General features: G+C 36.5%; 1 protein-coding gene across 1 annotated transcript in view; it reads left to right on the top strand.

The window, feature by feature from the left end:
• The window catches only part of TRPA1 (transient receptor potential cation channel subfamily A member 1), a 70,203-nt gene extending 58,559 nt beyond the window's left edge, over positions 1-11,644 (top strand). The window contains exons 22-27 of the mRNA XM_004588111.2: positions 1,134-1,263; positions 2,532-2,714; positions 5,533-5,601; positions 8,301-8,414; positions 10,030-10,127; positions 10,732-11,644. Coding sequence (XP_004588168.2) covers positions 1,134-1,263; positions 2,532-2,714; positions 5,533-5,601; positions 8,301-8,414; positions 10,030-10,127; positions 10,732-10,936 — 799 coding nt within the window. The 3' untranslated portion in view covers positions 10,937-11,644. The remainder of the gene's footprint in view (positions 1-1,133; positions 1,264-2,531; positions 2,715-5,532; positions 5,602-8,300; positions 8,415-10,029; positions 10,128-10,731) is intronic.
• The last annotated feature ends 1,076 nt before the right edge of the window (positions 11,645-12,720 follow it).

Raw genomic sequence — 12,720 nt, 5'->3', positions numbered from 1 at the left:
CTGACTAAAGATGCCAACAAATAGAAGTAGAAAAACACTGTTCCTTATGAGATGAGTCAGTGGGTTATAAACAATAATCAAATTTCAAATGTAAATTTTGCTCCTATACATATACGCTATATATTAGCTCTGAAATCAGGGAAAATTTGATACTTGCCTGTTTAGGACTGGGTGGTTGCATCAAGCATAACACTCTAAAGCATCCAGGGGAGCAGTGAACAGAGAGAGGTTCTCATCCACTGGCCATCTTGCTAAATGGCTAAAATGGCTGGGAGCTGGGCTGGGCCAAACTTGGAGCCAGGGGTTCCTTCCTGGTCTTTCATGTTGATGGTAGAGGCCCAAGCACCTAGAGCATTCTCTGTCTTTTCCTAAGTCTTGAGGAGGGAAGTGGATGGAAAGTAGAGCAGCCAGTCTCAGTCTGTGAGGAACTGTAGTTCTCCTATTAAGCAAGCCAGTTGGTTCTTCATAGTTTATAAGAGAGTCTCTTAGCCTTAACACTATTGCAATTTTCTGCCAGATAATTCCTTTTGGGGAAGAATAGAATCTGTCTTGGGCATTTGAAAATGGATTGCATCATCTCTGCCTTCCACCTGCTGGATGCCAATTGTGCATTCTCCATCTCACTTGTCACAATCAAAACCATGGCCAGAGGATACAAATGTCCTGAGTGTTTAATTAGCCTGGGTCAAGGACCCACATTTAGATTAAATGTGAGGACTAATTAAGGGGCAAAGCATTAGCTCTTCTTGTTTTTCATGATATTATTTGGAAAATATTTACTTTGTATTAAGACACTCAGGATAAATCATAGGATGCAGGGAAATAAAATTATAGCAGAGAAAAAAATGGACCCCAAGAATCAAATGCCCTACCATAGGTGTCTGTAGGTGTGTGAGCAATTCTACTTGGTGTACCGTACAATTTCTATTTCTAGTTGTTTTTAAAGCATTTTAAACATTTTCTTTGTTACTCAGAAGCTGTGTTTTTTTTCCTACTTTGATTAATGTAATGTCTAAAAGATTGCCCTTATTCAGTTCATTTGTAAATCCTGGTACCTGATTTAAGGCATAATACATAATGCCACTGAGGGAAATATAAGAGTGAGTAACTATTTTATGCTCTTAATCCTATAGATTTGAGTATTGTGGAATTTTCATTGTGATGTTAGAGGTAATTCTGAAGACTTTGTTGAGGTCTACAGTGGTGTTGCTCTTCCTCCTTTTGGCTTTTGGACTCAGTTTTTACGTCCTCCTGAGTACACAGGTGAGGCAGTCATACCAACAGTTCATTTTCTCACTGTTACTATTAGAAATTTTTATTTATACTTAAATATACAGACTAGAAATTTATAGGAGCCTAATAATACTTGAATACTTAAAGTTTTTTTTAATTTGGTTTGTCTTTCAAATGAATTTTATTGTGGAAAAAACAGTATCTTTCTAAATGACCTTTTGCTATAAAGAGATTCTCTTTGAGAATCTTCAAAAAGTATGTGGGAAAGAATGACATTAAGGGTATGAGTTTATTTTGATGTAAAACAATGAACTACAGATGCAGGCATTGTGGCATACCCAGGAGGCCTACCTTCCCCATCACAGTGCCTGGGCTGGAGTCCTGAAATCCTCCCTGTCCCTTCTTATCCAGCTTCCTGTTACTGTGAATACTGGGAAACAGATGATGCCTCAAGTGCTTGGGTCTTTGCCACCCATGTAAGAGACCTGGATGAAGTTCTGGGTTCCTGGCTTTAGATTGGCCCTACAATGGCTGATGCAGGCAGCTGAAGAGTGAGTCATGAGATGAGCGATCTCTCTGTCGTTCAGTCTTCCAAATAAATACACAAATGTTTTAAAAATTCAGAAACATTTAAGCTATATATATTTTCATGGCATGTATAAACTACAAATTATGAACAAATTATGCATGGATTTCAAAGGTTTTTGCATAAAAATTAGATAATTTAAATTCCATTGTTCCACAAACACTTTGAAATATTCTCGTTTAATGCACAGTGATGTGTTATATACATGGGAAAATACCTTTTGGATAGCTTTGCCACATTATTGCATTTCAATAGTTAGATGCCTGTGAGTTTTTAAGTGAATTCTTGGGACTCGCATTGTGGCATATCAAGTTAAGTCACCATCTGAGGTGCCGGCATCCCATACAAGCACTGGTTCATGTCCCAGATGCACCACTGTAGACTCAACTCCCTGCTAGCAGCTTGGGAAAAGTAGAAGCTTGTCCAAATGTTTAGGCTCCTGCCACACATGTTGAGAGAACTGGAAGAGGCTCCTTGCCTCTGGTTTTGGATTGGTTCAGCACAGACCCTTGTGGTCATTTGGGGAGTGAACCAGCAGCTGGAAGACCTCTTGGTGTGTGTGTCTATCCATTTCTTAACTCTGACCTTCAAATAAATGTATAAATCTTCCTAAAAATGAAATTTTAACATACTATAGGTTGCTTTCCAGAAAACATCTTCCCATAATGCATGCTTTGCATTTCATCTTTGTCTTTTCTTTGTCTTTTCTCAGGATGCCTTCAAAACGCCATTGCTTTCTATAATCCAGACCTTCAGCATGACATTAGGAGATATCAATTATCGAGATGCCTTCCTTGAGCCCTATTTGAGAAGTGAATTGACATATCCATCTCTGTCCTTTGCACAACTTATTGCCTTCACAATGTTAGTCCCAATTGTCCTCATGAATTTACTTGTAAGTAATTAATCTTGCATTTTCTAATTGCTCATTTGAGATAATTTAATAATGATAATTATTCTTCAGTGGGGAGAAGAGAGGAGCCATTACAAAATCTATTCATTAAATCTTTGTTTAGTGAATGGAGTATACCAAGCTAGAGATCTAGATGATGCAAAGATGCATTCACTTGGCAAATACTAGGAAGTTACTGAATGTTGAGTACTGTTGCAGTTCTGGGGAACAGTGGGTAACAGACCAGACCTATACTCAGTCCTTATGTGATTATCAGCTAGTCAAGAGGTTACCTAATAAACATACATACAGCATGATGCTGTGGGAGTGATAAATGTGATTAAGAACTAGGAACCTGAGTGAAACATTAAAGATGAAGGTGAGTTTTATTGTTGTTTTGTTTTGTGTTTGTGTTTTACTTTAGGGTTGGATAGAAAGTCAGAAGTTAGTTATTTGGAGACTACTATGAGGTGTTATCTCTCCCTTGATTTCTCATTAACTAAAGATTTAGGTAAGGAGGGACTTCTCATGCAGAGGTCATCTAAGATACTCACATACTACCTTTGGCAGCAGACATAAGAGGGTGTTTTCACATGGGATTCTCTCCAGGAGTCTATGTCTCCAGGAATCATGGCACCTGACTGAGATCAACAGAAGTACATCTCAACTCTAGCACCCTGAAGAGCCATTATTGGCATTATGAAGCTTTATGCGTACATGCATATACTCAGCACACTTATTCTGAGTGACTCCAAACCAAACTGTAGTAGGCATCATTTCTGGAAATCAAGAAAATAATATAGACTTTCTAGTATTCTGATCTACTTATCTGTTATAGCTCTAGTGCTTTATATTGATGACCTGAAAAAACAAGAATGTTAATAGGAATAATAAAGAATGGCATGCAATCCAAATAATTATTCTCTTCTGATTGTCTGTGTTTTGCTGGTTATTTAGCAACAGGTGAAGTCTGACGTAGCAGTAGTTCAGGTTAACACCATGCTAGTGACCTGCAGCGTTGACACCCAGTGCCTGAGCATCTCTACTGCATGTTCTAGAGGAAAGCCAAACCCAGTGGAGCGAAGACTGATCTCATTTTTCATTCAAAAGAACTATTTCCTCTCAGTAGGAATGCCTAGTTGCTTTATTCGGACAATTAGGAGACATCCTAGATTCCTCCCCTCTGTTTCCTACAGGTCTTTCCATAATAGTCTGTCTGCCTCTTCTATCTGCTTTGAGTTGGCTTGTGCTCTGATGGTTTCTCATCTAAATTGCCCCACTAGCCTTGAAATTCTCTACCTTATCTCATTTCTCTAATTATCTACAGATAGTTCCCACAGTAATGTTCTGATCATATAGCTGGCTTACCAGTGGCTCTCATAAGTATTATTTTTCAACAGCTTCAATATATTATATATATATATATACAAATATATAAATACAGTTTATATGCAATTGTACAATATATATTTAATATATAAATGTAACACTTATACCCATGTGTTTTATATAACATTTAGTACAATATTGTGTGTATATTACATAATATATCACACAAATATAAATATATTAATATATAATTTTATGATTTATTTAATTAATTGTTTTATGACACAGTTCCATAGGCTCTGGGATTCCCCTTGCCCCCTTCACCAAGCTCCCCACTCCCCACTGATTTTCCCTATATCGTTACAAATGTTTAGATCTTTATAATCAGCCATAAGTCCATCATTCTGTTATTTAAGTGTATTCTCACATTGTAGATGTGGATAATGGCACAGAGTCCAGCATCCAATTGTCAGGATATATATAACAGTTTCATTGATTTGAAAGTAGAGATGCATACTGCATTGTATCTTCATATCTGGATATGATAGTCTCCATCACACAGTTATTGTACATCCCCTTAAATGAAAAACCTTAACACAAACTCAGCAACAGGAAGAAAAATAGAAAATTAATAACAACATGAGGTTAAATAACATGCTACCAAATGACCAATATGTTGCTCAAGAATTTAAAAAAATCAAATCTTGAAGTAAATGATGCTACTGTGTGACCTATGAATCAATGAGAAAATTAATAAGAAAAAATAAAAACAAAAATATCAACCCCCTGGGATGTAGCAAAAACAGTATTGAAAGGGCTATTGATCTTATATTTTGCATAAAGATTGCCTTGTATCAGAGAGAACATATGATATTTGTCGCTTTGGGATAGCTTCAATGCATTCTATATCTATCAGTAAGGTACACAATATTCTCTCTGTTCTGGTTCTTAGCTCTTGCCCAACTTTCCACCATTCCCATAATTGTACCACTTGGGAAATATCTGTAAAGATGCTTCTTTTTCCTGGAATAACCTGTAACCAGAATTATTGCCTTCTAATCTTTCAAAATTCAACTCAATCACTATCTGTTCAACTCGTCACCATTATTTTGGTCTGAACCAGGTGCTACCTGAGGGACAAAGCCTTTAGCACATAGGTTGTTGGGGACATTTTATATCCAAACTTGTATCCAGGGCACAGCACTGTGTGTCTAAATGGAAGAGGTATATGTTTGCTTATGAGTTGCTATTGTCCTCTGTCATGTGAAAAAACACAAAAGGCATCATGTATGAGGAACTGGACTTCACCAGAAACCACATCTGCTTTCTATGACTTCAGATTCTCAGTCTCCAGAACCTATGTTTATGTTATTTACACATTAGTTAGTGTGAGGTATTTTGTTAAAGCAGCCTTCATAGACTAAAACAGAGTTTAAATGCATTTGTACTTGGATTAATAAAGCAAAATGATTAAAATTGTGTCCTATTTTAGATTGGTTTGGCAGTTGGTGACATTGCTGAGGTCCAAAAACATGCATCACTGAAGAGAATTGCCATGCAGGTGGGTGTGTATTTAAAATCGATTGAACCTACAACATCTTCAATCCCCAGGGGTGGGGGGAATTTAGAAGAATCACTTTATTTTCTGCAAACATAATATTTAAATAGATGTGTTCTCACTACTGAAGAGTAACACCCCAGTACTGTTTGTATGATCTCTGTAACATTTCTGTTACAAAATATCAAGTCCTGGTTCCTGGATACAGGCTGTCCCAGTCCCAGCTCTTACAGACACAAGGCAGTAAACCCTGAGATTCAAGGCCTCTCTCTCTGTAATCTACTTTTTAACTAAGTAAAATAAATCTCTTATTTTCAGAAAAAAAGAAAACAACAATGTTGACTAGTAAACTGTTAAGTTATTCTCTTATTTTTCCCCAAATTGCTTCTTTTCCTAAAAAAAAAAAAAATAAATAAAGATTGTAATTGATTTGACAGAGATAGCCAGCTGGAGATATCTCCTATCCTCTGATTCATTCTCTCCTTTTCCAAAACAGCAGCTGGGACTGAGCCAAGCTGAATTCCAGGAACCTGGAATTCAATCCAAGTCTTGCATGTGGGTGCCAGAGACCCAGGTCTTTAAACCATCACCTATCGCCTCCCAGGGTCCCATATTAGCAAGAATGATGTGTTCATTATGACAACTACTGATGCTTCCTACAGGAGATGTATTTGGAGGGTCTGGGAATTGTTTGATTGCTTTAAAAAAGATTTATTTATTGATTTATTGGAAACAGATTTAAAGAGAGAAGAGACAGAGATAAAGATCTTCTGTCTACTGATTCACTCCCCGAGTGGCTTTAACAACCAGAACTGAGCTGATCTGAAGCCAGGAGACAGGAGTTTCTTTTGGGATGCCCTCATGGGTGCAGAATTCCAAGGCTTTTTAGGGTCCCATCTTTCACTGCTTTCCCAGGCCACAGGGAGCTGGTTGGGAAGCCATCATGCCAGTTGGAATCTGCACTTCATACCACATTACTGACAGCAATGTATAGTCTATAACCGTTTATATCGCTGTCACAGTTTAGAAAGACAAATCCTTCAGCATGGAACACCCAGTTAGGGAGAGTAAAGATGCTGCTTTTTCCAATGGGTCTCATCAGACTCGCACTGGACTTGGGATTTTCTTGCCAGCTTCCCTCATGACTGTATTTAGGAGCAGCAATCTGGAAGCTCCTATGTAGGCAATGAACAGGGTTAAGGTACACCATACCCTTCATCTGTCAGCAAACACTGTGCTTGAATAAATAAATCTCTTCTCAATTAAATTTGAGTAAATGAGTAATAGCTTGTGACCACTGATAAACATATACGACAAAGATAAGGCAAAGAGTCAAGGGGGTGGAGAAGAATAAGAAAATTATTATTAGAAAAGCAAAGAAAGCTACCTGCTGTTGTTAACACAAATTGTAAGAATACAAAGTTATTCTTGAAACTGGAACTAATATACCTTACATTAACTAATAGTGAGTACAATCAAAATAGCATAGAAACCAGATGGGGAGTGTTATTTGGGGGTTAGTGGGATACAATTCTAAACAACATGGTCAGGGGAGCTCTCACCATCTCACCATTTATGACTCTAAATGACTTACATGTTCATCTATTGAAAAGAAGTCTTAAATTAGGAGTCAAATCTCATTATATGGAAAAGAATGTAAATTTCATTTTGAAAATACAATTAAATAGATAACAAAGCACTGTAGAAGGATCAAAAATAAATGTAGCCAACAGAAAAATTGTTTCAAACAACATAGAATTAAACTAAACGTAATTTCAAAGGTAAATAAAATAAAGTGTTAGACGTTTGAAAGTAAAAAGTTATGCTCAGCATATTCGGTAGTTGTATCATATTGCATTTGGTTTGGGGCTGATATTGTGGTGCGGGAGTTAAAACTGCTGCCTGCAATGTTAGTATCCATGTGAATGCTGGGGTGATCAACTGCTTTACTTCTGATTCAACTCCCTGCTGATATACCTAGAAAAGCGGTGAACAGTGGTCTTGGTGCTTGGCCATCTGCACCCATATGGGAGACCATGAGAGAGCTCCTGGCTTCTGACTTCAACTTGGCGCAGCCTCGTTGTTGAGGCTATGAGGGGAGACTGCAGGAAAGATACTGCTCTCTGTGTATTTCTCTTTCTGCCAGTCTGCTTTTCAAACAAATGAATCTTTTAGAAAATCAGTTTTTACCTGAGACTACAGCATTCAAAACATGTTAATTACCATCAGACTCGCTAGTTCTCATTCTTTTATTGCTTTTTATATTTGAATTCCTCCAAGCAAGCGCTCCACCCTCTCTCCTGTCCTAGGTGTGTGTACATGTCCTTCAGACTTTTCAGTGGAAAATATTTTGCAATAACATAACACCAACACTATGGACTGTCTTTTTCTTTGTGACAGCTCCAATGCTATCACAAACCCTGAATAGCAAAATTTTGTTGACTTAAAGTGAATCACTTCTTTAAGCAAAAAATGCTTGCTGATTTCAAATGAATGTGTTCAGTGGATATCAGCTTGTCAAAGATGTGGATAGCTGACAGAGTTAGGGACTAAGGAAACCTGATCAGCCTAACTATTATATATAAAAATCAGGACATAGGAATTAAGTTTTCATTTTACTGTGTTAATGATTGCCTCTTTGTGGTATATGAATCCCAGATACTAATAAATGACTTTGCCAATAAATTCAAAATGCACTTTAGGTGGAACTTCACACCAGCTTAGAGAAAAAGCTACCAGTCTGGTTCCTACACAAAGTGGATCAAGAATCCACCATCGTGTATCCCAACAGACCCAGATGTGAGGGCATGTTTGCAGTAAGTACAATTGGCAAATAACATAAATAGCTTAATACTACTTGATAACCATGTGTTGTGTTGTGTATCTGTTAGGTTTGCCCTTTTGTAGCCTTTTAGACTGATACTTGAGTGAGAAATAAATACTTGTGCCTAAAAAATGTATAGAATTAGTCCATGATGTGAAAGTGACAGGCAGTGGGGATGGAGAAACAAAATGTCCTCTTTCAGGTGGGTTGTCTATGGAATCTGTGTTAACTACACACCATGGTCCAATTAGAGCAGGTAGGTGAGTGAACAAAACATACCATTTCAATACCTTTTTAAAAGTACAGGTTTACTTTGTTTTTCCCAGGCATATGTCACTTACATTTATTTATATCTACCTATATTATTTTGTGCAAATATGTGTGCCTAAGTGTGAGTGTAGAACATATGATAAAGGACACATATGCATGCGTATGCTTGCATGGGGCACTTGCACTATTAAAAAGATACAAAGTGAGCAAAGACAGAGCAAGGCCATTGTGTTATAATGGAGAATGAACACATGAAGAGTCAGAAGTACTGAACATTAAACTGAATCATGCTGGGCTATCCCGTCTCTGTTCTTCACGAGTGTTTGGCAGGACACTTTCCCCTTATACAGTCATAAAATGATAAAATTGACCTAGGTAGTAGCTGGGCTTTATTCTAACTCATAATCTACAATATCTCCACATTTCATTTCAGTCATATCCCTATTATGACTGAATTTTTTTTTACTTCAGACTGGAGTTCAACAGGTGAATTTTTTAGTTCAGTGCTCACCTTTGCATTCTATGTCTCTATGTATGTTTTTGTGCCTACTTGACATTCATGGACCTGTATCATCCTGCTTTTAATTTAGCATGTTCAAAACCAACCTTCATTCCTCCAGTATTTCACCTCCTCCTGCATCTCCTACAGAAAAGTGTGAGAAACATCCAATCCTTCTTTGAAGTCTCTCACTGCAGTTCATGTCATTCATGTTCTTTTTCTTGTGCAAGCTAATTACCCAGGAGCTGTCCTTGGCATCCATCCTCCTTGCTCCCTTTCTCAAGTCCACTCAGACTGTATTTGGCCCATTTGCTTTCCCAGGTGGCCTTTACACATCAGCATATTCTCTTACCCTCACTACCAGAACTATTTCCTTCTTGATCATTTTACATATGCCTTTGAGTCTTTCCTAGTCCACTTACTGTTTTTAAAAAATTAAAGCAAAATTTTATTAAAGTAACAGATGTTGATTGGTTCAGTTATGTTCAATAATGATAGAGAATATTTTTAGAAATTAACTAATATTGCCTGCAACATGACCTCCTAGGATGAGCGGTTTTTCATGGGAATTTATAAAAATGATTCTGTTTAAGCTCTCTTTTAAACAACCATCTGACACATTAACTGCCTATGTACTATTTCTTTTATAAAATGTATGGCTTCATTTTGTGGTTGTTTACAGATCTCTTTCCTCTAGTTGGTTGTAAACCCCTTGAAGGCTGTGGCAAGAGACGTTTGCATTAGAGAACCTGGCTTAATGGCTGAATGCTGGCACCTGCCCAAGAAACAGTTCCTGAATTTAATTCAATTTGAGTAACTATTATGTTTTATCCCACAGTGTATACTTCAATATATTTTTTGCACTAAAGAAACCAGACAAGAAGTGCCAAATACTGATAAATGTTTAGAAATAGAAATACTGAAGCAGAAATACCGGTATATAGTTTTCCTTCTATCTATGTTTGAGAAATTTAAAATTCCTAAATAATGATGCATGGTATAATATTATTATTATATTGTATCTAGTTGTTTACATTGTATATTAAATCACACTGTATTGGCAGATGTTACAGCATATTGAGAATTATAGGATATAGTTTAGACTCAATAGCACACACATATATATGTATATATATAATTATTGACCAATTGGTTTGCCTTCCTAAGACTAAATGAATGAAATTAAGGTGATGATGTGCTTTCTTCTGGGGTCATTATCATCAAGTTCATTCTTCATGAACTGTCTGAATTCATAATACAAATTCCGAAAGATTTTTAGGATCCCTGGAAAAATCAGGTAGTGGATATTGTTTAAGTATGAAAGCATGAGGCTAGTTAACCTGAGTTTAAGCTTCTATTCAACTATTTACTAAACCTCTGATCCTAGAAAACTTGTTTAATCTTTCTGTGAAATAGTTTATTATATGTAAACTGGAAACAAAAAGAAATTAGCACCTAACGGATAACATAACTCGGGAAAATTATTGAAACTAGAAGAGGAACTGAAAAAAAAATCCCTGAAATGTGTCTGTTCTTTCAGGCTAAAGGATCTAACTTCTCTCTTGGAAAAACAGCACGAGCTCATTAAGCTTATCATCCAGAAGATGGAAATTATCTCTGAGACAGAGGATGAAGATAATCATTGTTCTTTTCAAGACAAGTTCAAGAGAGAGCAGTTGGAGCAAATGAATAGCAAATGGAATTCTGTGTTGAGAGCAGTAAAGACAAAAATGCACAATGCTTAGTGTTAGTTATGCAGACTTGCCATGGAACTTACAGGGAAAACTAGCTGGATCTAGTTTTTAAGTTGGAAAGAGTGAAGCAGACATAGAAAGTTGGTTGATGTCACTACATGGAAAATCCTTGTTCCTGCATTCTAGGTAGATTGGAAATTATTCTTTCTTTTTCTCTCTCTTGCATCATGTTTTGGTACTTTCATTATGTGTTGTCAATCATTATGTATTGGTAACATTATGTGTTATGTATGTTATGTATGTATTGGTAATTTCTTTGTTGCTATATTCAAGTTCAATTTTACATTTATAAAAGATAATTTCAGTATTGTGAATGCGTAGAAAACTAAATTGCAAGATCATATATTTTAATGATAAGGAGTAATAAGTGTAAATCTTAAGCTAGAATGCAAATATCAATGCTGAATTCCTGCTTGGTGACTGTATAATATGTAATGTCTTAGACAACAGTTCCAAAAATCATATTTCCTTATAGAATGATCTCAATTCTTAGATTGAGAACTCTCACGTGGAAAGATTTCTGGTGTTAGTATAATCTATTGATGACACAGTATGCCCTTTGTTTCTACTAATAAACAATTCTACACTTCTTGCCAGCTTCAGTATACCTGATACCGCATTAAGTCATGTAGCTAAAATTCAATAAGTAAACCTTATGGGATGCATTCACTTTATTCTAGAAAATATGCTATTTCTGTCTTATTTTGTTGATGGTCGCAATAAATGTAAAATTTGTGTCTTCATTGCTCCATGTTTATTTCTTGAGCCATCTGTTGCATCTAGATTTTTTTAGATTTGCACAAATGCTTTCATCACTTAGGTTTTGTTTTCTCTTGATTTCTAGTACAAAGTATAACTTAATCAACACCTCATCAATGCTTTTAGCGAGGTCTTCCTCCTGTTTTATTTTACTTCCTCTTTCATCCGGTTTCTGGTTTCTCATTTCCTCTGGGTGTTAGTTACTTTAATGATTGTGTCTTTGGCCATGTATATTCCCCTGTGTTGCATGTGAATGATATTGTTTTGAATGCTTTTGTCCACATAGATATTGTTGTTTCTGTTTCTAATTTCTTTCCATAGGATATTAAGTTAATAAGATTCAACTGTTTTGCTGTGTGTCCGTCTTTAAAAATTTTTTTTAAACTTTACTTGAAAGTGAGAGCAAGTGAGCGAATGTGTGTGTGTGTGTGTGTGTGAATGTATGTGTGTAAAAGAGTGAGAATTTCCATCATCTGGTTCACCCCCCTAACTACCTGCAACTTTCTAGCTGAGCCCAGCTGAACCAAGGAGACTGCAAGTTCTTCTGGGACGCCCATCTGGGTGGCAAGGACCCAAGTACTTGAGTTATTTTTAAATGCTTTCCCTGATACATTAGCAGGGAGCTGGATCCCACACAGAAAAGCTGGGACTTAAACTAGTGTTCCAATACAGGGGAATGTTTATATCAGTGGCACCTGCATGCTCCCTAGGATCTAGACTTGAAACTAAAATACTCTTCCCAGTTAGTCTTCTTGAGGTAGGACTGTGAGTCTTCACATGCCTGCTTTAAGCACGTTTTCCTTTTATTTGTAAGTAATCTAATCTTTTGGCCCCTTGATTTGATTTACTCTTAATGTTCTTTAGCAGGTGTGCCAAAACTACTTATTAAGGAAAAGAAAATCTCTTCAAAAATAGTGCTGGGGAAACTAGATATTGACATTCATAAGAATGAGGTTGGACATTATCTTATAAAATATACAAAAATTTACTCAAAATGGATTGCAGGCCCAATCATA

The sequence above is a fragment of the Ochotona princeps genome, chromosome 9 (assembly GCF_030435755.1).
Source record: "Ochotona princeps isolate mOchPri1 chromosome 9, mOchPri1.hap1, whole genome shotgun sequence".
In the NCBI taxonomy this organism is placed as follows: domain Eukaryota; kingdom Metazoa; phylum Chordata; class Mammalia; order Lagomorpha; family Ochotonidae; genus Ochotona; species Ochotona princeps.
Note: the sequence above shows the minus strand (reverse complement) of the source record. Positions and strands in the feature narration are given on the sequence as shown.